This window comes from Perca fluviatilis, chromosome 2, assembly GCF_010015445.1.
Source record: "Perca fluviatilis chromosome 2, GENO_Pfluv_1.0, whole genome shotgun sequence".
Taxonomy (NCBI): Eukaryota; Metazoa; Chordata; class Actinopteri; order Perciformes; family Percidae; genus Perca; species Perca fluviatilis.
The window spans coordinates 15,316,940-15,342,993 of record NC_053113.1 but is presented as its reverse complement, the minus strand read 5'-3'; the positions used below and the strand labels follow the sequence as shown (position 1 = coordinate 15,342,993).

At 38.8% G+C, this 26,054-nt stretch overlaps 2 protein-coding genes across 9 annotated transcripts in view; one reads left to right on the top strand and one right to left on the bottom strand.

The window, feature by feature from the left end:
* The window catches only part of usp32 (ubiquitin specific peptidase 32), a 57,984-nt gene extending 41,656 nt beyond the window's left edge, over positions 1-16,328 (bottom strand). For all 7 annotated transcript variants that reach the window (XM_039821277.1, XM_039821289.1, XM_039821308.1 and 4 more), the window contains exons 1-2: positions 16,133-16,328; positions 941-1,068 (exon numbers count right to left, since the gene is read on the bottom strand). In XM_039821277.1, the coding sequence (XP_039677211.1) occupies positions 941-1,068; positions 16,133-16,190 (186 nt within the window). In that variant the 5' untranslated portion in view covers positions 16,191-16,328. The remainder of the gene's footprint in view (positions 1-940; positions 1,069-16,132) is intronic.
* Positions 16,329-17,194: 866 nt separating this feature from the next.
* Positions 17,195-24,154, top strand: si:ch1073-145m9.1. 2 transcript variants are annotated; one of them, XM_039821276.1, is made up of 7 exons: positions 17,195-17,467; positions 17,818-17,913; positions 20,541-20,653; positions 22,155-22,278; positions 22,389-22,561; positions 22,690-22,768; positions 23,747-24,154. In XM_039821276.1, exons 1-6 carry the CDS (start codon positions 17,428-17,430, stop codon positions 22,753-22,755), a joined length of 612 nt encoding a protein of 203 aa, XP_039677210.1. In that variant the 5' UTR covers positions 17,195-17,427; the 3' UTR covers positions 22,756-22,768; positions 23,747-24,154. The 2 variants fall into 2 exon arrangements, 1 of the variants encoding a protein (XP_039677210.1); XR_005641363.1 differs by having other exon boundaries at positions 17,196-17,467; positions 22,690-22,863.
* The last annotated feature ends 1,900 nt before the right edge of the window (positions 24,155-26,054 follow it).

The following is a 26,054-nucleotide window of genomic DNA, read 5'->3' as shown; positions in this document are numbered from 1 at the left end:
TGTGACTGAGTCACTATATCCTCTGCTATGAAAATATCTGTAATGCTATCCAGTCCAATATTGATCCCTATGTCTCACAACACGAAAACCACCTAACCGGCAATTTCCACTGGATGCGGAACGTCTCCGGAACGTCGACGGAGTCATTAGGTTTCCATTAAAGTCAATGTGTGTATTTCCACAGACTGCGGAACGTCTGCGTCCCGACTCCGTCCCAGTTCCGTCAGTCCGCAGCCCTCTGCAGCAGATACGCAGAGCTTCTATTTTTGACGGACGCCGGAGAGCTCCGCAGCAATTCAGCACACTGCAGATAGTGCGGGACAGGAAGTCGAGCACAGAAACAAAATAAATATCCGGTTAATTTTCAAAATAAAATACACCGTGCTCACGGCGGATCATATTTCCCTGAACTACACCTTGAAAACACAGCACAGAGCTGTTTCCCCTCTACTCCTCTGGATGGAAACTAACTGGTGGTGGTTTTGTGGTTATATTCTACCTGAATTCGCGAGAACTTGTGGGTCCTCGTGACTACAGCTGTCAGTTACGGCCGCAGCCGTTCCGCAACAAATCCGGACCCGGTGGGTATTGACGGACGGCGGAGCACGGAGCAGACACGCAGCGGAGCCGGTCCGCAGCTGTTACGCATCCAGTGGAAATCCCCGGTAAGTCTTCTCCAATTTGTCTAAAGTTAAGGGTTACTTTCTAGCACAATAACACTCTCTTTTTGGACTTGTTCTTCATCAGATATCGTCTCTCACCTCCTTTCTAAAGTATGTGCTATCTTTATCTCAGGGGACACTGGATGCTTGACTAGGACTGACGTAACCTAACTTATTGTTAGTGGCAACCTGGACAGCAGTCAACATTTCACTGTAACTATCACTTTAGAGTAACCATCATGGTTAATGGTACATGTTGTGACATTACTGTGGTTTACCTCTGCAACTTTATGTGGAACTCCATCTCCCAGCACTTCCCTGTAGAAGCACTGTTGGGTCATGTAATAGGTGAGGCCGCTGGTTCTCTTGAAGGCATCTTTCAGCCGCTTCAATTCCACATCAGTGACTAGAGAGAGAAAGACAGGAAAAGAAAAGTGATTATAAGCAAACGTGGTATGCTTTGTTTACTCATTTTTTAAAGAATCTGCAACTCTCTGCTAACAGGACTGACAGGTAGTACAGCGAAAAACAAAAACAGTGTATGTAATAATTCATCCTAATGTAACTTTAGCCAAGTTTCCCTATTTTCTATAAATATAGATTAGAGTTATCCTGAGTAACTAGGACATTGTTTTTGGAAAAACAAGATGTCATTGACCAGATTCCTTTTCATACCAGATTCCTTTCCGTTGCATTCCACTAGGAATTGTCAGCAGCAGAAATCTCAAAGTTCCCAGAAAAGATAATCATAACTATATGCAACATTGCATTTGTTTAGGAAAAGGAGAAGAATGTTTTGGTTTTTGTGTTTCGGGTGAAACAACACAAAAATAGTCTGGACAGGATGCTGCCTTTAATAGACAAGCTGCTTAAAAATAAAGGGTATTTGTGGAACAATGATACAACTGTTGTGGCAGTCTTGCACACAATTCACAGCTTACGTTTTTACGTGCCTACTTACACACACACTTCAAATCACACACACAAACACACACAGCTGAGCTGATCAGGGGTTTACCACAAACCACGTACTTGTACTGTAAAATTTCAAAGTCATCAACACCGAGACACTACTGTGGTGACATCTGACTTTAAGTGAGACAGAGTTAGCAGCTTTCATATATGTCCACTACGCATGAGCAACAAGTCACAGGAATTAAATGTATTACCCACACAGCTGATGTGTTAACAATCAAAATATTAGTTGGTCTTAATATGTCAGCCCATAACAGTTGGACAGGGAGCCATCAACAGCAAACAATATTTCAGTCAGTTAGAGACCAATATTGGCACCCAGCAGCTATCCGTTAGACAACGATTTATTTCTGGGGCTCCAGTGTAGCCAGTGGATAGCAGGCCAAGACTTCCTCTTCAATGCAACACTCACTGTTTACCGTATGGGTAAATTTAGGCATTTTAGGTCCAGACGTCATTTTGGCTAATCTTTATAGACAGAAAAGCTAATTAAAAAGCTAATAAAAATCTAAATCGTCATACGATTGTGAAAAATTTATGTCCACCAGCCAGACCGATATATCGGCCAGCATTAGGCATTTTCCAAACTATCGGTATCGGCATTTATAATGGCCGATAAATGAATATTTAAAAAAATAAAAACGGACGAAAACCCCTTCAACCATGTTATGAGTGTTGGCAACACGTGTTTAACCCTTTAAGTTTCATAGCTTACATTTATATTTTTATACATATTATTTATCAGAACTTTAATATATTTTGATGTTCCTCTGTTCTTTTGTGACAATAAACTGTTTATTTTTAAACTGCATTAGTTTATTTTTAAAATTGCATTATCATATTATTTTAGTGAGGACTCATAAATAACTACAAATAACTAATGTTAGGGAAATCTGTTTATGTGTTGTTATGCGTTTCTGGATTTAAAAATATATATATATTGGCCGATATATCGGAATATTGGATTTTTAAATAACCAAATATTTGTACTTGTAAATATTTGGACTTTTGTTTGTACAGAGATGTAACCATCAGCAGCACTTCAAACAATACACATCCAATTGTCCTCGGCTGCCCTCTGGTAAAGGCTTCTACTTCCGGTCAAATCCACTGTATGCAACAGTGAGTTGTGATACTAGGAGTTCCAGCAGCAACAATTACCTTGCTTGCTCTGCTGCTACAATGAAACACAGCAGCTATAGTGTCCCTACATCGAGATCAAACACCGATGGAGTTTTCCAGATAGAGCTGCACACTATGCAATTTGCTGTTAGTTGAACTGGACCGTCGCCACTCTGGGCCAGTAGAGATGTGGAGAGACACTAGTGCTGAAGCCACTATAACTTCATAAATCGAAAGGCCCACTGACCTTACATTAATAAAACTTTGATAATTGAGTAATAATTAAACTCATTAATTCATTAATTAATTCATTAATTCATACATAACAAAGTTTGGCTGGTTTTTATTATAGTTCGATACTCAGTCCTAATTAAAATGGATTTAAAACCCTGGTAAAAAAAATTAAGAAGTGTTTAAATGTGCAACATGGCATCATGAAAAACATGGTAAACATACACGCCACTTTCCTAAAGCCAAATGTGTTATCTGTACGCATTTTGAGCTATCCACGTGTACGTCTACACCGTATACAGCAGATGTAAACATACACGTGTTATCGCGACAATGTGCCGTACTATCGCGAGAACAACGCCACACGTGTGTAAAGTGCTTTAGTAACACAAAAAAACAACAAAAACATGACGGTGACCAACGTCACACGCTTAGGAAAACAAACGGTTGGGTTTAGGAAAGAAACATTGGGGAAGGCTTAAAAAGAAAATAAAAAATGGTTGAAAAATGCCACACGAGGGACGCAATCCTGGCTATCCTGGGTGAAAGTCCTGCGTTTTACCCATCCGCCACCCCAACCAAACTTCGCAGACTTCTGTCCTTTCAAACTACTCGCTACGGTGAAAATTCACACGTAATGTAGGTCAATGGCGGCCGAACGGCATTGATAAACACGCTAAAAAGCGATTATGCGTCTTGAGAACTGGCGTGTCATACATACGCCACTATATGAGTCATACAATGGTTATGAAAAAGAATGGATGCATTTCTCTAAAAAAACAAAAACAAATCTTGTTTAGTCAACACATAGTCACGCATTGCCAGACCTTCCTCCACAGTGCTGCGAAGGAAGGTCTGGCTAGTCCACACAGCATTCCGGGATGGGAGAAAAACAAGCTTTGGTTTATTGGCATTTCTTTAAACCAATCACAATCGTCATGGGCTAAGCGCCGGCCGGAGCAATGGTGCCTCTGCAAAATAGCCTCTGGAAGGAACTTGTTTTGGTGGAACGTGTACGTTCAAAGGTTGTTTTAGTTGTGCAACAGAAAACTCAGACTGGACAGATAGTCTAGCTAGCTGTCTGGATTTACCCTGCAGAGATCTGAGGAGCAGTTAACCATAGTCCTCAGAAATCCACCAGAGTTTAGAACGCCTTCCCAAAGAAAGCGGAACGTGACAGACATCCGGCCAAAAATAAGTAACATCTGGCGGAATTTCCAGCAGCACGTAAACAATCCCGGAAATGAAACGTCGTCAATATAGACTAGTCAGCACATACACATTTGGTTTCCACTGAAACTCCATCCAAACTCCACTCATATATCACATATTTTAATAGTATTAGTGAAGTGAATTAAACACTATGGTTTGGTTTCCATTTATTCAGCCAAATAATCTCCACGTGTGATGTCTCACACTAAACTCACTATACCTTTGTCTGATTTTAATCCTTTTGATTGGGCCTGTGGGAAAGTTCCAGACTTGGCACAGCATGTGGAAGTATCATAACAATTAATTAATTGTTAGTTTATGACCAGAAAACCTATTGACAGTAATACTGACAGTTGATTATTCATTCAAGTCATCTATCAATAAAGAAATGCTACATTTTCTATTGAATATCAGTGTAAAAAAAAAAGGCTATTTGAAGATGAACAATAGGACTCTGGGAAATTGTGATGGGCATTATACAGACAAAACCATCATCAAAAAATCATCAATACTGAAAACAATCATCTTTTTCAACCCTTATAGTTTGTCATCAGCATGACGACTTTAAATTTATGAGATTCAACTGCTGGCCCTCATTTCTTCTGCCTGACTCTTGTTTTGCATAAGTCAAGTTAGACAGCAACATATGAAGGCACTGTTCCTGAAAATCCAAATGGTACATAAAAAAAAAAAAGCCAAGTTTGTGAATTAGTGAGAAGGGTTCTGTTATACTACAGAGCAAACTTGATGACAAAATAGCACTACCAGATAATAGCAAAATTGTTACAATTAAATGGAGAAATGGGGAAAGAAAACAAAGCAGTCCACATTATAGAGAACACTGTGTATTGTCGATGCTGTGATGCAATGGGCGTATTGTTGGACACTGGGCTGCATTAACTGCAATCCTTACAATTCAATGCAGAGCAAACAATGGGTCTGATCTCCGCAACCGCCCCAACACACTTTCAGACAAAGCCTGGGACCATAACATACAATAGGTATTGCCAGAGATATATATATATATATATATATATATATATATATATATATATATATATATATATATATATATATATATATATATATATATATATATACACACACACACACACACACACACACACACACACAGCAGGTTTTCAGTGTTAGACCACCTTACTAAATTATCATGGTAGCAAAGCAGCAGCCAGCAAAGCCTCCTGCTGTGACTTAATGTTTGCTGTCCTATGAAAAAAAGCTGGGTCTGCTAGCCTGCTGCTTTCACCAAGACTGGAGACAGCATGCAAATACTGAACTCACATGAGCCACTGTGACCTTTCAGTCATGGTGAACTGTCAACAGAAACGCCGCAGGCAGAAAGATACAGGGAGTGCTGTTCTTAAAAAGCTCATTAAAACCTGCAGGCATGACACCAAACATTCAGCATGAGGCTGCCGTTTAATGGAATTGGAAAGAGAAAAACAACATAAAACACGGCAGTATCTTATTTTTTACTTTAGAGCTAATTATGAATTCATTCTACAAATCCTCATAATAATGATACTATAATCCCCTCTGCTTAGGCTTTGTTTGTTGCTCTAGGCTGTAAAGTCCAGTGACAGTAATTTCTGGGGTGGAGCTGTAACAATTCCAAATTTTGCTGTACAATTTATTGTCTCAGAAATAATTGCGTTTAACAATATAATTGTATAACCGTCTTTTTGTTATATCACTGTTATGTGACCCATATAATGTAACATAATATCCATATCTTATATCTTATTACCTTATTACCTTATACATTTACAATTTGGCATATCTAAACAAAATCAACAATTACCATAAACAGTCATACCCATAGATCTATATCTATGGTCATACCTCTTAGGACCTTAGCTAATGTTAGCAATTTATTGTGATTAACAAAGAAACGGCGATTATGTAAAAAAAAAAATCTGGAGGACATTAATCATCAAACAGCAATAATTAGCCTAGATGCAGTGAAGTCTTTTAAAGAAAGTTACAATTTTGAAATTCTCAAAGTTTCAAAATCAAATTATTCAAATTGTTGTCATTATTTTACAGGATTATGGCTGAATTCCATTTAGTTGCTTCAGATTCATGGTCCTGGTATTATGCATGCTGGCTCACTGTAACGGCTTAACAGAACAGAGCCAATGTTCATGTTATTAGTAGTCTATATTGACAACGTTTCATTTTCCGCGATTGTTCAGGAGCCACCTTTAATTTTGCCGGATGCCCGTCACCTTCTAAACTCCGGTGGATTTCTGAGGACTATGGTTAACTGCTCCTCAGATCTCTGCAGGGTAAATCCAGACAGCTAGCTAGACTATCTGTTGAATCTGAGGTTTCTGTTGCACGACTAAAACAATCTTTGAATGTACACATGTTCCACCAAAACAAGCTTCTTCCAGAGGCTATTTTGCAGAGGCACCGTTAGCGCCGCCCAAGATGATTGTGATTGGTTTAAAAAAAATAAAAAAAAAAACGCCTATGAACCAGAGCACATTTTTCTATCCCAGAATGCTGTGTGGTCTAGCCAGACCCTCCTCTGCAGCGCTGTGGAGGAAGGTCTGGCAATGCGATACTATGTTATTAGTAACAACTGTGCTTCTCCAACATATTGTCAAATTGCCAATATTGCCATGTATGATCTGCTGCTACATTATGAAACACCCAGACGTCCCAGGTCGTCCGGGACAGGTCTGCTTTCTGTCCTCAGAGTCAGAACAAAACATGGAGACGCAGCATTCAGGTTTTATGCACCACATATCTGGAACAAACTTCCAGAAAACTGCAGGTCCGCTGCAACTCTCAGTTCCTTTAAGGGCGTTTTCACACATCAAAGTCCGAACCAATGTCCGGACCAAGGTTCATGTTTTTGTTACATTGTATACATTTGATCCGGTAAGTTTTGGTTTCACACTGCAGTTATGCAAGCGCACTAAAGATCTATATGTGACAAAACTACGTCCTGCCGTCATCACATACGTGAGCTGCGTCTCCAGATACTTATAATTGATTGGTTTGTTGACGGGCTTCCCTGTCCTCTCGTCTCCTCTCTCTGGGTCGGAGTTTTTTCAACTGACTGCTGCTCCCCCCTACTGCCGCGGCTCTTTTTGTTTTGTTGTGATGTTGAGAAGCAAGACACGGGAACTTTCTTTCTGGAGAATTTATTCAGAGACAAACGGAAACCTACACTGTAGTATTTACTACCACTTAACAAATAAACTGCTGATGTATTCTCTGCTCTGATAGCCGACAGCTGTCTGCTCCGAGCGCATTCACCGTCACTCTCTCTCTCTCACTAAGCACCGAGCTATTCCTTAAAGCTTCCCCGGTCTTGTAACACAAGGAGAGCCTGCCAGAGCTTCTTATTTGGTCCAAAAGTCCGAACCATCCAAAAAATGCTTTCACACTATAAATGAACCGGACCATGGTTCAGTTTGGTCCGGACCGAGACCACCTCTTTTTATCGGACCAAAATTTGGTCTTTTGATCCCGACCGTGGTCCGGGGGAGGTTTCATACCTGTAATTTTGGTTGTTCATTTCTTACACTGTACTGTAGGGCTGAACGATAAATCGTTTTCAAATCAAAATCGAGATTTGAAAGAATGCAATTAGCTAATCGTGAAGACCGCGATTAATTGAATGTGCAATATTTAAATGTTTGGTTTAACATTTGGATTAACAGTTTTTATTCCTGTTTTTATTATTATATTTACTGTTTTATCATAAGATAAATGCTGGAATAATGTTACATATCACTGATTGTTTCCAGAAATGTCCTATTTCAGTGGATCATTCATTTATTTTTAATTACTTTATTTAACATGGTTAAAAGGTGCAATATGTAGATGCTGCTATTGAACTGCGGCAGATCAGAAATTTCAGGTTACAAGAAAGTACTGATATTTTTTTTATTGGAATTGTTTTTACTATTATAACTTCAGCTTTTGTGATAAATATCCTGTTTGACTGTTTAATGTTATTGCTGGCAAGTCAAATCAATGTTGTCATCCTTGCATAACAATATAGAGCAGTTTTGATGGTGTCTCATATTGTAATGCCCCATGACATGTTTTATCTGTTACCAAGGTTATAATCGTTGACGAAAACAAACAAAATAACGAAACTAGGTGGGAAAAAACTTTGTCGTTAACTGAAATAAAAATAAAAACGATGCATTACAAAAAAACAATAACTAAACTAAAACTGTAATGTCTGTTTGCAAAACTAACTAAAATAAAATAATCAAGTAAATGTCCTTAGTTTTCGTCTTTGTCAATGTCTTTCACAGAGCAAATAAAGTTATATCTTTCAGAGTTATCATTTCCGACCATAGACCTGTTTTATTCAGTCTATGCCGTAGACATATAGTTTCCGACTGTGAACCCAGAAATTCCGACATTCCACGACAAATTGAACACAACATGTCCGTGCCTCTCGCCCATGCCCTCGCCTGGCATCGTGGCGGTACCGAAAGTCAGAAGAAAGCGGCAGAGTCCTATTTGATATGATGGTGTCAGATAAAAGCAAGTGCCTCGCGATGTATGCGGTGAATGTGGACAATTTATTAAAGGGAAAAATTCCACGAATTTGAAAGTACATTTGAGAAGCGCGCACAGGGAGGCTAACCTAGCTTACCTTAACAAGCAGTGACAGGGCAAGGACAACGCAAAGCCCCCTTTCCCCGAAACAGAAACTAACCCCGATACAGAGCATGGATGTATGCATATAGTATATATATATATATATATAAGTGTAACGCTTATCAGTTCAATTTTCTAAGCACAAACGGACATTTGGAAAAACAGAAAAATTGGTTACAATATCAAATTTTTCATTTTTTTTTCGTCTTGACAAATTAAAAAATTTGATCTTTAAACTGTTTTTCCAATTTTCTGTTTTTATTCAGAGGATCAGAATTTAGAAAATTACAAAACTGCGTCTGGGCTCCAATTATTCAATACTGCAATGAAATTCTCTCCCTCGTTCTGCCTAGCTACGCCCCGCCCCCCACTCGAAACCATCAGTTGCAAGCACCTCTGACCCCAAAGTTGATCAGTTTTGTTTGTTTTTTGGTCCATATGCAGTTAATGACCTGCATATTTCGCAAAGTAGAGGAAGAGAATACTATTGCAGTATTGAATAATTGGAGCTCAGACGCAATTTTGTAATTTTACTCAATTTCTGATCCTCTGAATAAAAACAGAAAATTGGAAAAACAGGTTAAAGATCCAATTTTTTAATTTGTCAAGGTGGAAAAAAATTGGATATTTGAACCCATTTTTCTGTTTTTCCAAATGTCCGTTTGTGCTTAGAAAATTGAACTGATAAGCGTTACACTGACCCCAGGGCCATGCAGCATGACGCAGACAACCGCAGGACAGAGAACACTACAGGCGGGCTTTCACCGGCGACCCGATAGCTGCTGGTTAGTAAATACGCATGAACACTAAAAGCGTGAGGAAGGGTGGGTTAATATGTGGATTGATACTGGGATGTCTACACAACTGTGTGAGTCGATTGAGTTCAAAAAGTTCAAAACACCTGTCTTCTTTAGTCTGTTGGCTATTTAGGTTTTTTCCTGGCACAGTGACTTACACATTTTGCACTTACTGCGGCGTCTTGTGTAGACCGTTTACATATTTGTGCTCATCATGATATGTACATTTTATGCACTGGTGTTATTGTTGAATACATTGTATGACGTTTTTTGTTGAGTTATTATTACACAATAATTTTTTCTGACCTTCTTGAATCTTGCCCCTGACAAATAACCCATATCACAAAAAAAACTAAAACTAATAAAAACTAAACTCAAACTAAGCATTTTCAAAAAATACAACTAGCAAACCCGCTTTAAACTGAATTTTAAAACAAAAAGTCAAAAATGAAATAAACATTAATGAGAAATGCAAAACTATAATAACCTTGTCTGTTACACAGTGAATATTGAACTTTAGCTAAACTTAAAATAAAAAATAAAAAAAAAATTGCAAATCGAATCATATCTGGCTGAAAAATCGCAATTAAATTTCCCCCCCAAAATCGTTCAGCCCTACTGCATTGTAACTATTATTCTTGAATTCGATACCTGTCTTATTATATTTTAGCTGTTTTTATATTCTCTTTAATTAATGTTTTTAAACTGCTCTTTAATAATTTATGTAAAGCACTTTGAATTGCCTTGCTGCTGAAATGTGCTTTATAATTAAAGCTGCGTTGCCTTTTCCTACTATGACAAGTCAAAGCTACCATGGGTGCTATTATGGGAGCAACAACGAGGGTGGAAATAGCTACGTACAACCAATATGATAAGGCACCTGAAAAAAAAACTGAATATAGCAAGTTCACATAGGTAATGGTAGATAAGATAGCACTGAATTTATTGCTTTGTGAAACCAGCGTATTCCTGTTGAAGGAAATTGTTGGTTAAAGTGCTAAGTCAGCAAGCTAACCCAGTAGCACAAAAAGGCCAGCAATGGCAGAGAGAGTCAGCGGGGAAAATTGGTTGGGCTGACGGTGGCCAGTCTGAAGATTTTAACATATCACCCAAATCATGCAAAATGTAACAAATAACAAAAGCTTCCTGCCCATGTTTCCATTGCAAACACCCAACTGGAATCATTTGTGGCAGTATTAGGCAAATCTACATCCACAAACCAGGGAGCACAAGGTAAGAATGCAAAGCAGCGGTCTATCACCTAGTCTGATAAGGCCTGCTGACGTCGACCATAAATGTAAGGCTATGCAGTTCTCAGGTGACTGTTAGGCTGTGTGTCAGAGTAATTAGAGTCATGGCCATGGTTGTTTGCATTACTAAGCTATGTGGTGAGAGTATTAACTTTCCCCTAAATGTACAGGGACATCTTTTTTTGAATGCCAAAAATAACGCCAAATATCCATTCCAGGGTTTCCCCTATGTTTTTACCTTTTAAAACAGATTGGTGATGCTGTTTGCCCTCCTTTGTTCTCTGTGAAGTTTGCTGGAAGTGATGTAATGAAGTCCTTATGCGTTTTATGTGGAGTGAGCATAAAAAATAACCTTTAAAGTGCTACATTGCTTGTCAGCAACCAGTTATACAGTAACTTGAAAAAAAAAAAAAAAAAAAAAAAAAAAAAAAAAAAAAAAAAAAAAAAAAAAAAAAAAAAAAAAAAAGGGAAAAAAAAAAAAAAAAAAAAAAAAAAAAAAAAAAAAAAAAAAAAAAAAAAAAAAAAAAAAAAAAAAAAAAAAAAAAAAAAAACACCACAAACAAACACCAAACCACTTCTTACCGAACAACAACAACCCCTAACAACAAACACCCTCCAAACAATAGGATGGGTTTTTTTTTTGTTTTCCTTTTTTTGGGGGTTTTTTTTTGGTGTATGTGTTCAGGAGGGGGGGGTAACACAAGGGGGGCAAAACCAAACCAAAACAACAAAAACCACACAAAAATCACAAAAAACAAAAAAAAAAACAACAACCACACACACAAACACAACAACCACACAAAAAAAAAAAAAAAAAACAACACCAGCTTTTTTTTTTTGAGAGTTTACCACCCCCCTTTTTTTTTTTTTTTTTTCCACTTTTTTTTTTCTCTTTTCAGGCCCCCTTTTTTTTTTTTTTTTTTTTTTTTTTTTTTCTTTTTTTTTTTTTTTTTTTACATTCTTGCCTTGCGCCCGCCCACAGGGACAAAAGACAAAAAAAAAAACAAACAACACACAAAAAACCTCCTTACATTCAAAAAAAATTTTTTTAAAAAAAAATATTTATTATATATAAATTTTTATTTATTATATATATAAATAAAAAGAAAAAAAAAAAAAAAAAAAAAAAAAAAAAAAAAAAACACAAAAGGGAAAAAAAAAAAAAAAATAAACTATTTTAAAACAATAAAACCAAAAAAAACAAAAAAAAAAAAAAAAAAAAAAAATATTTTAAATAAAAAAAAAATAAATAATTATTATTTTTTTTTTTTTTTTTTTATTTTTTTTATTTTTTTTTTTTTTTTTTTTTTTAAAACCAATTTATAAAAAAAAAAAAAAAAAAAAAAAAAAAACCACAACCCAACCCCAAAGCCCACCAGCTTTTTTTTTTTTCTTTTTCCACGAGATTTTTTTGGGGGTGGGGGGGGGGGCCCCCTTTTTCGCCGGTGGTTTTTTTTTTTTTTTTTTTTTTTTTTTTTTTTTTTTTTTTTTTTTTTTTTTTTTTTTTTTTTTTTTTTTTTTTTTTTTTTTTTTTTTTTAAGAGATTTTGTTGATTTTATTATGTATGAAATGTGCTGTATCAATAAAGTTGACTTGACCTCTAACTCCCCTTAGCCTTGCAAGTCACTCAGCTGATTCAATATTTGGACATCAGATGACTTTTCTCTTTAAGCAAGGTCTATTGCCTTTGATTGTTATCAAACATGCTAATTTTGCATATCAATCAATGATCAACTGGGGCAGTTTCTTTCTTTCCCATACAAGTAAATGTTCAGTCATCCTCTTATTTACCATTTAAAAAGGAAGCAGACTTTTACCTCTGAAAACCTAGAAGCTCAATCCCCACTCTGGGATAGTAGTGTTGTATGCACCTCCTGTTTTGGCTCATTACAACATAAATCTGTCAAACCTCCGCTCTAACTGACAATTTTACTCTTCTTAATTGTGGAAGAGACCTGTAGGTGATGAAATTCGTTGTATGCCTATACAGGTTGACACAATTCATAAATGTATTCAGTCAGTGCAGCAGTGTGGTGACCTCAGCATACCTCATGTTTCTTCGATGCACGAGCTTTTGCGACACTGATCCAAGTTTGTTTTATTCAAGAATATGCCCAACGGGACAAGCAGATGAAAATACTGTATTTGAACAGAGAGTGCATATTCAGCCCTGCAAAATTAGTCTTGAAAGAAGACTGAATGACCCCAAGTTTACTACAGGAACACATCAAAGCCTAACCTTTTTCGACAGGATGGTCCCTGACCATTGCTGGTGTCCTACTAGAGTGAACTTCCATGAAAACTGACCACATAATTGCGGCAGTCGAGCCTGCTTTGGGAATTAGGAATGCTGCCATGTGACTGGTCAGATAAGGCTGGATAATTCCACCGCCTGTGTGTGCATGTGATCATCAGAGTGGGAATGACAATCACCTTGAGGAATGTCCAAACCACCACACAAGGAGCTGATATTGAAAAGATGCCATTTAGGCAATAGAAGCATCAATAGGTCAAAGTATGTTCAAACGTGGGCTTTTTTGTATGAAAATAATAGTGAAGAATCCTGGCTGAAAATAAGTTACAGACTTTCATCATTTAGATAAATATGAATGCAAAGGACAGGTCTGTCTATCTTCCCTGTAGAACCCTGGTTTAGATGTGACAATGTACTGGATGGATGTGTAACAGCCTCTAATAGAGTGGAATCAAGACAGACAAAGTTCAACTATTGGTAACCCAGGGAGTAGTCTAGATCCTTGACGTTCCACTTCTGGGAGTGCTGCGTTGCCGCCGGAAAATCTAGCTAGCTAGACTGTCTCTCCAATCGGAGTTTTCTGTTGCAAGACTAAACCAACTTTTAAAACGTACACATGTTCAACCAAAACAGTTCCTTCCGAGCCTATTTTCCAGCGGCACCGCTGCTTTTCTCCGGTGCTTAGCAGCGCCCAAGACGATTGTGATTGGTTTAAAAAAATGTCAATAAACCAGAGCACGTTTTCCTCCCATCCCCGAATACTATGTGGAGTAGCCAAACTCTCCTCCAGCGCGCTTTGGAGGCAAAGCGAGACTACCCAGGGAGTAAAGTGCAACAAGAAGTCCATCAGACATAACATCTCCTATATACTTCCTGACATCTTACATAAGCGCACCAACACTCAGACTATGCATCAATTTACAACACAGCTGTACCCAGCTTTGTGCTTTGCTTGTTTTATCTAAATTTACTCATGCATATCACCTGGCTGATTTGGCAGCAAAAAGCTTTTAGAAAAGGCACCTATGATTCCATGGGCAGTGAAATACATTAACTGACTTTGCAGTACAGGTCTGAAACAATGTCAACAGGCTAAATAAAAAAAAACTACCTGCACCTTTGTGTGTATACAGTTTGGCATATGCATTCTGACAGACATTCTGACTGTACTAGCATATTTATAGCGATCAAGATTAACGTAAAAATTGGCCCAAGTTCTCCTTTAATAGGAGTAGACAGGAAAAGGTTACAGAACGCTGTTGTGAATGTGTGGGCCTGGACTGTTGTTAAATTCCGAGCCTGAATTATTATCCCAGTCTGGCCCTGTGTGTGTACTGTTTAGAAGAAGCAACCTGACCAGACCACGGACCCCAATTTGATAAGATTTCATCCAAAGGTCCCCCATCTGATAGGACATTTGCTTTCAGATGTTTTATTACAGAAAGTGTATGAAACCCATGACCAAATCACCATGGGGAATAATTTAGACAATAATGTATGACTACATTCTGTCATTGTTTTACTTATTGATGGAATTATTGTGAAAATAAATTATTCCCCATGGTGCTGGGTAGAGCTAGGTACCGAACTTTGATAATTTTAGGCACAGACCAAATTGCCTCCATAGTATCAAGTATCGAAAAATGTCTTGTCATTCAATACCAAAGGAATAAATGTCATCAGCATCAATGAGCCAATAAGCATGCAGCATGCTTGTGCCAAGATCTAATAATGCTTGTGAAGGCTCTCAAAGGGAAGGGACATACAGGGAAACGCTCTACTTTATGCACAGAGATGTGGCTCCTGTATTTTGAAAGGCTTGACTTGTGCATCACATAGGTGTAAAGGAGCTGAAAAAAAACATGTGTAGTAATGTGTAATGTTGTCTTTTTTTCTTTGTTAAAACGGATTTTTATAAAATTGGTATTGAAAAAAATATCGTTCAGGAATCGGTATCAAATTCGCGGTATCAGTACCTAGCTAACTAACACATTTTGAAGGATACCCAGCACTAGTGCTGGCGTCCCCTGGAATACCCTCAAGGGCCCCTGGGGGTCTCCGGACCCCACTTTGGCAACCACTGCCCAAGCACAAACACTGACGATAACGTTGCCCATATCATATGGCTATTCTCGAAATCCGTCAGCCGAAGGCTAAAACCAACAGTCTGGAGACATTTTCTTCTGGGAACTTAGCTGTTGCCACATAGCTAGCTAACTGACATCAACTGTCTAACTAGCTAGTAACGTTAGACAAGTAACGCGAAGCTAGTAGCAGCAGACTTACTTAACGTTAGCTAGCTAAGGTGATGAGCTAGGCTAATCGTTACACTGTAGTGTCTGCCACAAAGTTAGCACATATTCAAGTCTGTCTGCACAACGGTTTTGCCACATACGGTCAAGCCAGCCCATCCCTCTTCATTAGCCAACACTAGCCCCACAACCAACGCTTTCGTAGCTATGGACAGAACGTCACGCCAAGCACAGTCCAAATATCTGTCACTTTTACATGACCTTGCTTATAAGCGAAGGCACACGCCTCATAAAATACCAGTCAGCTATATTTCCATATTGCTAGGAAGAATAACCCAATTCGGGATGGACGAAATTCATACAACGACGTCTTAATTACTAGGAAACGCTTCCTATTGCATCCAAACATAGTGCATTTTGGAGAAAGACGACTGCAGAAAATACAGGCTTAGCTATTGTTAAACTTAACACGTAATTAAATTCCGTGAGGCTTTCCGGACATTGTTTTATGCCGAATTGACTAATGGATCTTAGCGGTTCCATAGATGATGTATGTTATTTTTGACAGGTGTTAACCTTATCAAATAACCGAAGCCACTTAAATCGCTAGATTTTAATGGGTGGCCGGGACGCCCTCCTATGTAAAGGGCTAGCCTAAAACCTGACAGTTAGCTAAGCTAGCGCAACTGATGTGGATTTAGCCCGTTGCTTTTCTGCTTACCTCTCTTGACGGCCTCGTCATACGACAGGAATCCTATCCTCGACTCTTTGGCCCCCATGCTCCCCTCATTTCATTGCGATGTGGGAAAATAAACGTTGTGCACTGAGTTGATCAAAATTGTTTGTCGCCTTATCCGTTTATTGTGAAATGGGTTCCTGGTGGTGTGTGTATGTGGTGAACGGGTGAATGTTTTCAGCGACGCCTCCATTCTGTCACATGATCTGACTCTACAGGTCAGTTGATCAGCTCCTTCGAACGCTTGTAAACACAACCACCATGGCAGACAGAAACGTTTTATTTTTACCTCAATAACTTCACTAAGTGTTTCCTTTATCTTGCAAATTACAAAAACACAATTTTGACTAATTATGCGCAGTCATACCAAGCTGTCAATACGTGTGCCTGTCTGGGGATTGTAGGTTGTAAAGAAGTGCGAGTAGCACCACCTTGTGGCTACCATGGATATAACCATAGACAGTATGAGTAATGAGTATAACCCGGTTGACAGGAAGTGATTATGGGAAATTAATGTAGTTATATGGTTATATATTATGTACAATTTATGACATATCAATATTTTATTAATACAAATTTAAAAAGAAATCTAATTATTGTCTGCAATATAAATGCACTATATGACATTTTTATAATGGCAGAAATTATTTGTTCTCTTGGATAATAATCACAATTCTACCAAAATTTCTTTTTGTTCATTAGACAGACCCTTCTATTTTTTTGTTCATTAGACAGACCCTTCTATTTTCTTCCACCAAAATACGATGACATTAACGGCCAAAAATAAATCACCAAATGTTAATATATTTGTTGGAAGTTGGACAGGGTGATAGATTTGGGAAGGGAGTGGAACATTAAAGGACTGTTAGAGACAGTTAGAGAGGATAAACAAATACAGGTTAAAAGGGTTTTGTTTAATTATTTAAATGATTATTATTATTATTATTTGATTTTTTGGGGGTTGATGGTTATTTAAAGTCATGATATAACACACTCCGGTACTGTAGGTGACGGAATGCACCTTAACTTTGGTTTGTAGCCCGCCAATAAACTAAAGAAGAAGAAGAAACCAGGCTCGTTCTTTTAATACATCCACGCGTGGACAAATACACATGGATGTAGAGACCTATTACAGGGATAAAAGCATGAATATATCCATGGCTGTACGACAACTGTGCGTGTTTTCATAGCTAGATATGTAGGTCGGTTTATAAAGCAGGTTGCATCTTGTTTTTTTTTCCGGGATTAGGCGCCACTGTACCACTCATAATTGATCGAAGATGGGACTCCAAGTTCTGCTGTGGTGGCCGAATATTATCGGTAAGAAACATTAGAATTGGAAGGAACTGTATATTTTGTATTTGTGTTATGTGCGAGGGCGTCAGTTCACCATGGCATGACAGCTGCGAACCCACGTAACTTGGCCTGGCTATTTACTAAACAACACACATCAGCCAGATTGCTAGAATAGTATCTTGGCTTTAGATAGTTAATGAATGTCACTATATGATTTTGACGCTGAAAGATGTCCCAGTAATGAGAAAAACACCCTAATTAATTTGAACTGTCCATGGCTAAGGAGGGTGACGTTATAACAAGTGAAGTGAAGCCTATATTGCTGTCACTGAATTATCTTGTCTGTTCTATATGTATGTATTTGTCTCTTCCAGGATACATTAGGATTGGCCTTGTGTTTGCTGCATGGGCTGCCTATAAGACGCCAGCAATCTTTGTCTCTCTTTACTCAATCTCCATAGCACTAGATGGTAATGTATCTGTTTACCTTGTTGACCTGTGGTGAGAGGCTTAGACATATAGGCCTACTTCGTAGACTTGAAATGGTGCTGCTGTTGGATCATATTTTACATTGATACATTCCAGTAGGCAACCAGTAGATAGATAGATAGATAGATAGATAGATAGATAGATAGATAGATAGATAGATAGATAGATAGATAGATAGATAGATTGATACTTTATTGATCCCCAAGGGGAAATTCAAGGTCCCAGTAGCTTAAAGACATCACACACAACATACACATGCATCATAAACAGGATTATAAAATAACAAATCCACATGAATAATATTGACAATAAAAGAAAAAAATACTAAATAAAAAATCCACATGAATGTACTAAGGGATGTATAAGTATGAGACGCTTGCAGTGACAGGGCAGAGACTGACCCTGTGATTCAATATGTATGGTAAGGTGCTCTATGAGAGTGTGTGTGTCATGGTGGTAGTGCAAATAGGTCCAATAGTGCAAGGATAAGAGGACCAGAGACCAGCATTTACCAGTGCAAGGGTAAAGTAAAAAAAAAAGACAACATTAAATAGGGGTATTATAAGGTAAGAAAGTAGACAGTAGGATAGACACAAATAAACAGTCACTATATTGAACATGTCTACATTGCAAACATTTTTCACAGAAAGAGAACCACAGGTGTAACTAATAACAATAATAATGTCTGCGTGTCATCTAAGTGCGCATTGGTGACAACATTAATACTATTAATTATACCTGTGCTTTACCTGCAATGACGATTTAAAAAAAAGGTCTACAGGCCTTTTTCACAGCAGACTTTTGATCACAAGTGTAAATAATAAAATGAATGATGGCTGAATTCCATTCAGCTGCTTCAGTTTCAGGCTCTGGGTAGTGTACGTGCTGGCTCACTTGGCACACACTCATGTCATGACCAAAATAGAATGTGAAAAGGTCTGTTTTGCTGCTAGTAGATGATGTTTTCAATAACTAAAGACCGGATTATTAAAAATTAATAAACAAGTGCGTAATAGCTCTAGTACTACGTAAGCGCATGCATCCACGTGTTCCTGCATTCACACGTTCATGTAGTCACACAACCTCACAGAGGCTTGACCTCCACGCCAAATGTCAGCCTCCTCAGGCAAAAACGGTGGCTGCTAAAAGGTAGGGGAATGTTTATGGATCAACCGACAGCGTGAGCTATAGAGCTTCAGACTAGAGCTGGGCGATATGGAGAAAATCAAATATTCTGATATTTTTTTTACCAAAAGCATCAATGTCGATATTGCGACGATATTGTTGGGTTGACTTTTGGTGCTTTCACAAAATATTAACGCAATCAGAGTTTTGATAAATAATCACCAATAATACGGATACAATGACTAACTGGGTAAAGGCAAATAACAGAGCACCTAAAACAGTCTGGTTAGTTAAGAAAATCACATCACTTTACTGTAATGCAGCCTATAAAACCAGGAAAAGACAACACTTGTGTCATATCAAGATATAACGATATCCAAAACATAAGACGATATCTACTGTCATATATCGATGTGAATATAATATCAATATATTGCCCAGCCCTACTTCAGACACAGCAGTAGACCACCGTTGTAGTATTGGGGCCTATTTTTATACTGTAGGTGTAACTAATACTATATTACTAATACTAATACTAATATACTATAGTATAGTGCTATAACAAGTGAAAATGGTCTATAGTAGGGCTGGACGATCATCAGAAAATCATGATATTCTTGACCAAATACCTCAATATCGATATTGTGGCGATATTCTAGGGTTGACAATTGGTGCTTTAACAAAATATCTTCACACTTAGATTTTAGATAAATAATCATCAGTAATGTGAACATAATGTCTAAGTGGGGAAAAGGCAAATAATAGAACAGTTACAACCGTCTGGTAAGTTCAGAAAAGTACATCACTTTGCTGTAATGCAGACTTTAAAACCAGGAAAAGACAACACTTATGCCATATCACGATATTACGATATCCAAAATCTAAGACGATATCTAGTCTTGTATCACGATATTGATATAATATTGATATATTGCCCAGCCCTACTATATAGGCTACTTTATGCAGCAGCGGTGCACAGAATTCATTAAAGCTATAGTGCGTAGTTTCTGCCGCCCCATGAGGAATTCTAAGTGATGATGACAAAACTGTGGCGCGTCCACATGATACAAGCCTCCCGTGACCGCGCTTTGTAGCAACTCATTTTGGCAATGGCTTGAATGTAACGGACGTTCAATAATATCAAAAAGTTACGCACTAAAGCTTTAATTCAAGTGTCTTTTTGGGCCCTCCTTACATGCAGGCCCTGTATACTCAGTCCCCTTTTTTCCCCTCAGTCCGACACCCATGACTTTTAATTTTAATTAATCAACCTGCATCCTATCATATCAAATAAAAGATAGACAACCTGAAAGGTATTATTGATAAAATGCTGATAATGGTACTGCATGAGTGAAGAACAGAATCTTAGGTATTGCTGTGTCCAGTTTCAAAACCCCAAAGATGCCTTGCCAGGAGGAATAGTTACTGAGTGCACATGACATGAGGGGTCTGTCTGCAGTATGTGGTGATGTTTTCTGTGCAGGAGTGGACGGCTGGCTGGCAAGGAGGCTGGGTCAGACCTCCAGGTTTGGAGCCTGGCTGGATGTAGTGGTGGACAACCTGGGCAGAGGCATGCTGTGGAGCCTGCTGTTTAAGGTCTGATGGCTGCAGAACATTCAACACAAACAGTATACGCACCAAGTGCTCATTATCACAAGAAATCTTTTCAAATGATCCTCTCTTTTTGATTTACACACACAATTATTGCATGCAGTGTTTTTGAAAACATAAGGGATGATCAGCTGGTACAAAGGAGTTTAGTATTTGCCAAGAAAGTCATCCATATTTATCCTTCTTACACCAGCAGCAGCCTGCACTGTTCTGCATCTTGTTTTTTGTAGTCTCGTATTGCCAGACCTATCTCCACAGTGCTGTGAAGTAAGGTCTGGCTCCTCCACAGATACATTCCAGGATTGCATTTTTTTTTTTTCAAACCAATCACAATTGTCTTGGCCGGCGCTAAGCTCCAGTCCCAAAGACCAAAAGAAAACACAACATACAATATTAAATGAAGTTAACTGTTCATACAATCCAGTAACAGGAGCTATATACATGTAAATTAGCTGGATACATGGTTAAACGTAATTTGCTCTTATTAGTGTATCGCCGTGTGTATTTTTTTCATAGCGATCCCCGCCAAGCGGTCTCAAAACGTCCCAGTTAGATAGTAAATGCCGTAACCATATTCTTTGTAAATCTGTACAATCATTCCTCAAAAGAGGCCTGCCTTGTTGCACGATTCAAATTTTCTTCAAAACACTTTTTCAGCGTGTAGTTTACTAGGTCAAAGTTAGTTGTTTCCCGAAGAGAACAGAGTTAGACAGCGGCAACACACATCGCCACAATGTACAGCGAGTATCCTGGAAATGAATTGTCGTCGATCCAGATTGATGTTTTTTTGTAACATCAACCAAAACACCCACTGTACTACTAAACCTTGTCTCTACAGATTTATTTACTACTTATGCTGTATTTTAGCCTGGATGCTAGCTGAAATTTACCCCGCCCACAACATTTGAGGTCGGGAAGTTCGGTCTGGACTTGATCCGTTGTGGAGCAACTATGCTCGAACCAAAGCTGTTTGGACCAATCAAATTGTCAGGGCGGGCTTTATACGATGATGGACAGATGATCAACAGTAACGTAATCAGCCACGTCACCAAAGAGCGCTTGGGTTGAATTTGTTTACGACAAAGATGGCTGCCGCTGGAGAATTGAGATGTGTAGATTCCGCCATTCTGTTATAGAAGATATCGACAGCGCATTCATTTTAAAAGAGGAACAGAGAACCGTGATCGAGGCATTTGTTGATCGGAAAGATGTTTTTGCAGTCCTTCCTACGGGATTCGGCAAAAGTTTAATTTATCAGCTGGCCCCGATGGTCGCTAAGAAGATGGGGTGCAATGAAAACCCTGTGGTCAACATGAGTCACATACTCCGTTGCTCTGATTGGTTGTAGGTCTATCCAATTGAGTGCAGAGGCATTGTCTTTCCTGGTTCGGTTGAAATACGCCCCATATTCCCAGCCCAATGGAGCAGCATCAGACTTTGTTGAGAGTTTGTTGATGTCTGATGTCAAATATGTATTGTATTATAGTGGGGTTGGCTGGTGTCTGCCTTGGAGTGGTGCGTGTTTGTGTGTAACCACAATGCCAGAGGTGACCACTGGAAGAACAGTTTCATCACCAGTCCTCGATTCATACAAGCCATCATGGCAAACGGTACGGTCTGTAACTGTATATAAGTTGATGTTGTCGTGCAGCTCAAGATACAGTAAATCAATAATTCCAAGAGTTGATCTGAACTCAAACTGTGCATCCGGTGCTGTTAGGGTTTCGGACACCTCTTGGCACATGGGTGGTGAGTGGGCTGCACTGCCTCCCCCTGTGGCTGTATGGGTATCAGTGGGGCTTACTATCCCACTGGCTGTATCTGCCTCCCTGGATCCAGGCTGCGGGGACCCTGCTGCTGGCTGCAGGCCGCCTGCTGGCTCTATCGGTGGAGGTAGAAATAACCTGTGATAATCATAAACAGCATGTTTTACAGAAATAATTTCTGCTCATATTTATGTTATGTTATATTTGTTCACGTAAAGCTGTCTAACAGCCAAACATCCCATTGTTTCTCTGCAGATATGGTGTATATGGACACACATCGAATACCTCACCAATGATGAGCCGGAAGAGAAAAAGAACTGAAAGCCACTCAGCAGTCAGTGAAACTGTCCTAACGCGTGGCTGGTTTAGCTCAGTTGGTAGAGCAGGCGCACATATATAGAGGTTTACTCCTCGATGCAGTGGCCGCAGGTTTGACTCCGATCTGCTGCCCTTTGCTGCATGTCATTCCCCCCTTTCATATCTTCTGTCCTGTGAAAATAAAGGCCTAAAAATGCCCCAAAAGATTATCTTAAATAAGAGATGGCCTCAGGTCACTTTTGGTTTTCTCCAAAGAAAAACAAATTCAGCCATTGCTGTGGGAGAATGCGGACAAATGGGCCACATGTCGGCACATTCTAAATCGGTGTATTTAGAGGTATAAGATGGCAGTGAAAACATCTGACAGCAATCATATTTGACCTCTCACATACATTCTGTTCTGACTTCAGTTTAAAAATTGGGGATCTGGGATTTCTCTTTTTAAACTTTGTGAACATGATTGATTTTTATGTGTGGCTGCTGACTGAGATACAAGATGTGTCTCATCTTACCCCTGTTACTGTAAGGCATTCAGATACTTGTGGAAAAGAAGTCTCATAGGTCTGTTGAACTATCAGGGAATATGAATGTTATTTTTGTTATTCATAGGGAACCCAGTGGCAGGACCCATTTGCTCTTAACCCTGAGCAAAGATTGAAACTTTTTCTGAGACTGTTGAAAGAATTTCAGCAGGCCAGTTAGAAGTATGAAAATGTATCTGTTTTTTTTGTTGGTGGTAAGAGTATTTGCGATTGCTGTAATTTACTTTATGAAATCAAACCAACCACCCAAGGGAGAGACTTATTGTACACATAGATCACAGCACTATTGAACAGGAAGCTTGAATAAAAAGCCTGTATCTGTAAGGGACTTTATTTATTTTTTTAAATACTTCCTTAATGTAGCCTGCACACTTTCTGCTGAACATAACGAGAATGTGTGTGGCTAAAGGGGTCTTTATAATTATTTCTGAACTCATTCCTTTCATGTGCAGATCTAGAAAAGGTCATCCATGCTTTCATCTCCTCCAGACTTGACTATTGCCGCACACCTGATCTGTGTCAGCAGGCGAAACATCCAAAGACTTCTACAAAACACTGCTGCCAGGCTTTTAACCCGTTCTGAGAGAAGCGACCACATCACACCAATCTGGGAAAACCTTTTTTCTTTATGGACCTATGCAGGCGTAGCAGTGCTGCCATGTAGCTTGCAACACTAGAGTGCGCAGTTGTGACCATGTTGGCTAGTGTGACTCTGTTCATGGTGTTAAACAGGAACAGAGACTATTATAGTATGAGAGCATTTATGTAGGAGAGACCTTGTGAATGCTTTGTTTCTAATAATGGCAGGGAGGTTATCCAGATGTCATTACTGGTGCCTTGCAATAAAATGCTGAAACACAGTCCCAGGAAGTGTGGTCTCTGGTCACTATACAATACAACGCAGTTAGACCTGACACACATTGGGGAATTGTGCTGTTGAAATAGGAATGGGCATTCCCTAAACTGTAGCCTACAAAGTTGGTAGGGTACAAGACTATTCACTATTCAAAAATATCATTGCATGCTCTAGCATAAAGAGTCCTATTAACCCTTGTGTTGTCCTCCCGGGTCAAAAACTTTTTGACACTTTACATTTTCGTCCCTTTTTCTGACTTTTTTTGTTTTGTTTTCACTAACCCCAACTTACTACCACTAGTTTTACACTACTTTTTGGAATTCATGATCAATAAACCTCATTTATATGCAATTATACCTAATATTTTAGTAAAAAACAAACAAATTATGAATTATTTTGACTAATAGTTAAGATCAGAGGAACGTATGTTGAGTGGATGAGTTTAGTCAGGATACTGATTTGAAACCATTTCAATTTTCACCAGAAATTCAATGAAAGTGATCAATTATATTTGCAAAGAGCGTTGTATGGAAACCATCCTTTTTTTGTTGTAATTTGGTTACAAAGAAACACATATTTCTGATATAGACATTTTTAAAAGGGGTCAAATTTGACTCGAGGACAACAGGAGGGTTAATTGAAACGAAAAGGCCCAAATCTTGGAAAACAGGGTCTGTGTCCACATATGTGAATACATTCTAGTTTAAAGTTTGAACACAACAGAAAAATGCATGTGGCTTTTGTGATCAATTATATAAGATTTAATGTTTTTGCAGTGAAGCAGTAACAGGACAACAGTGAACCCCCCCCCCCCCTCCCCCATCACATTTGGTGTCAATCATCTGAACGTGTAGAGAGAAACAGGGCTGTTGGAGAGATCACAGCTTTATTGAACATCTTTAACTTTGTCCATATTTCCCCGAAAGCCCCACGCCCTCTGAACCTCCACCCCCCCCCCAGCACTGAAACTACAGCATTCCCTTTCAGATATCAGTAGATCACAATGACCAGTAGGTATTGTCAAGTCAAACCTTGTCTCTTACATTCCATCAGAAAGCTGGTTTCTCAGGGTTATTGATAAAAGAAAATCACTCCTTAAACACCATTTTAAAAAAACACATTTCTGGGTCCATTATTTTCTTTTTCCTGTTGGCCAAACAGAATGTGACATTATGGATATTGACAGTTCAGCTGGAGTTTGGACAGACAATGATTTGTGTCAAAATCAGTGGAAAAAAGCCTTTTCTTGAATTTTCACGGTGCGTACGGAGTAAAATCCACTGCAGGTGACGCAGAAATCACTTGCCAGTGGCTCTGAAACAGTAGCCCTAATAGACCAGAATGCAATTCAACAGGTCGACATGTGACCTCTGAATAAAAACAGTCGGTGTAGCTGGAGGAGAGAAGAACAGCGTAGGAGTATCTGAGGGTAGTTTTCCATTATATTTTTGTAATTTACTTTGTAGTATGAGAAGATATGTATTGACCATTTGTCCACAAGCCCAACTCTACTGTAATATACAGCTTTCTGCAAAGTGTCCAAATCTAATCTGCCATCTGTGTATAGAACTGCTTGGAAATACCGACTGCAGGTAACATTCATTTCCACCTCAGTCCTGGAAAGACTTCCTCTGTCTCCCAGAGGGAGGGTTTGTGTGTGGAGAAGGAGGGTGCGCTTGTTGAAGCCGGAGCACCGAGAGTGTAGCTGAGCGTCCTTTTAAGGGGGCTAAGGCTGGACCTCCTCAACTAGAGCCACTCACATCACTGCTAGAGAGGGAGACGTCCGACAGCACTGAAGCAACAGCAAGGCAAAGCTCGTTTTCTTCATTCACTTAAAACTAAACACAGTGGGGTGCTTATCGAAGGCATCACATTTTCAGTAATGTTGCGGATATCCATGCCTG

Coding starts and splice junctions, on each gene's coding strand:
- si:ch1073-145m9.1 (XM_039821276.1), top strand. CDS start 17,428: ATGGGACTCCAAGTTCTGCTGTGGTGGCCGAATATTATCG. Junction 22,279..22,388: donor ACAAGCCATCATGGCAAACG/GTACGGTCTGTA, acceptor CGGTGCTGTTAG/GGTTTCGGACACCTCTTGGC. Junction 22,562..22,689: donor TGCTGGCTCTATCGGTGGAG/GTAGAAATAACC, acceptor GTTTCTCTGCAG/ATATGGTGTATATGGACACA.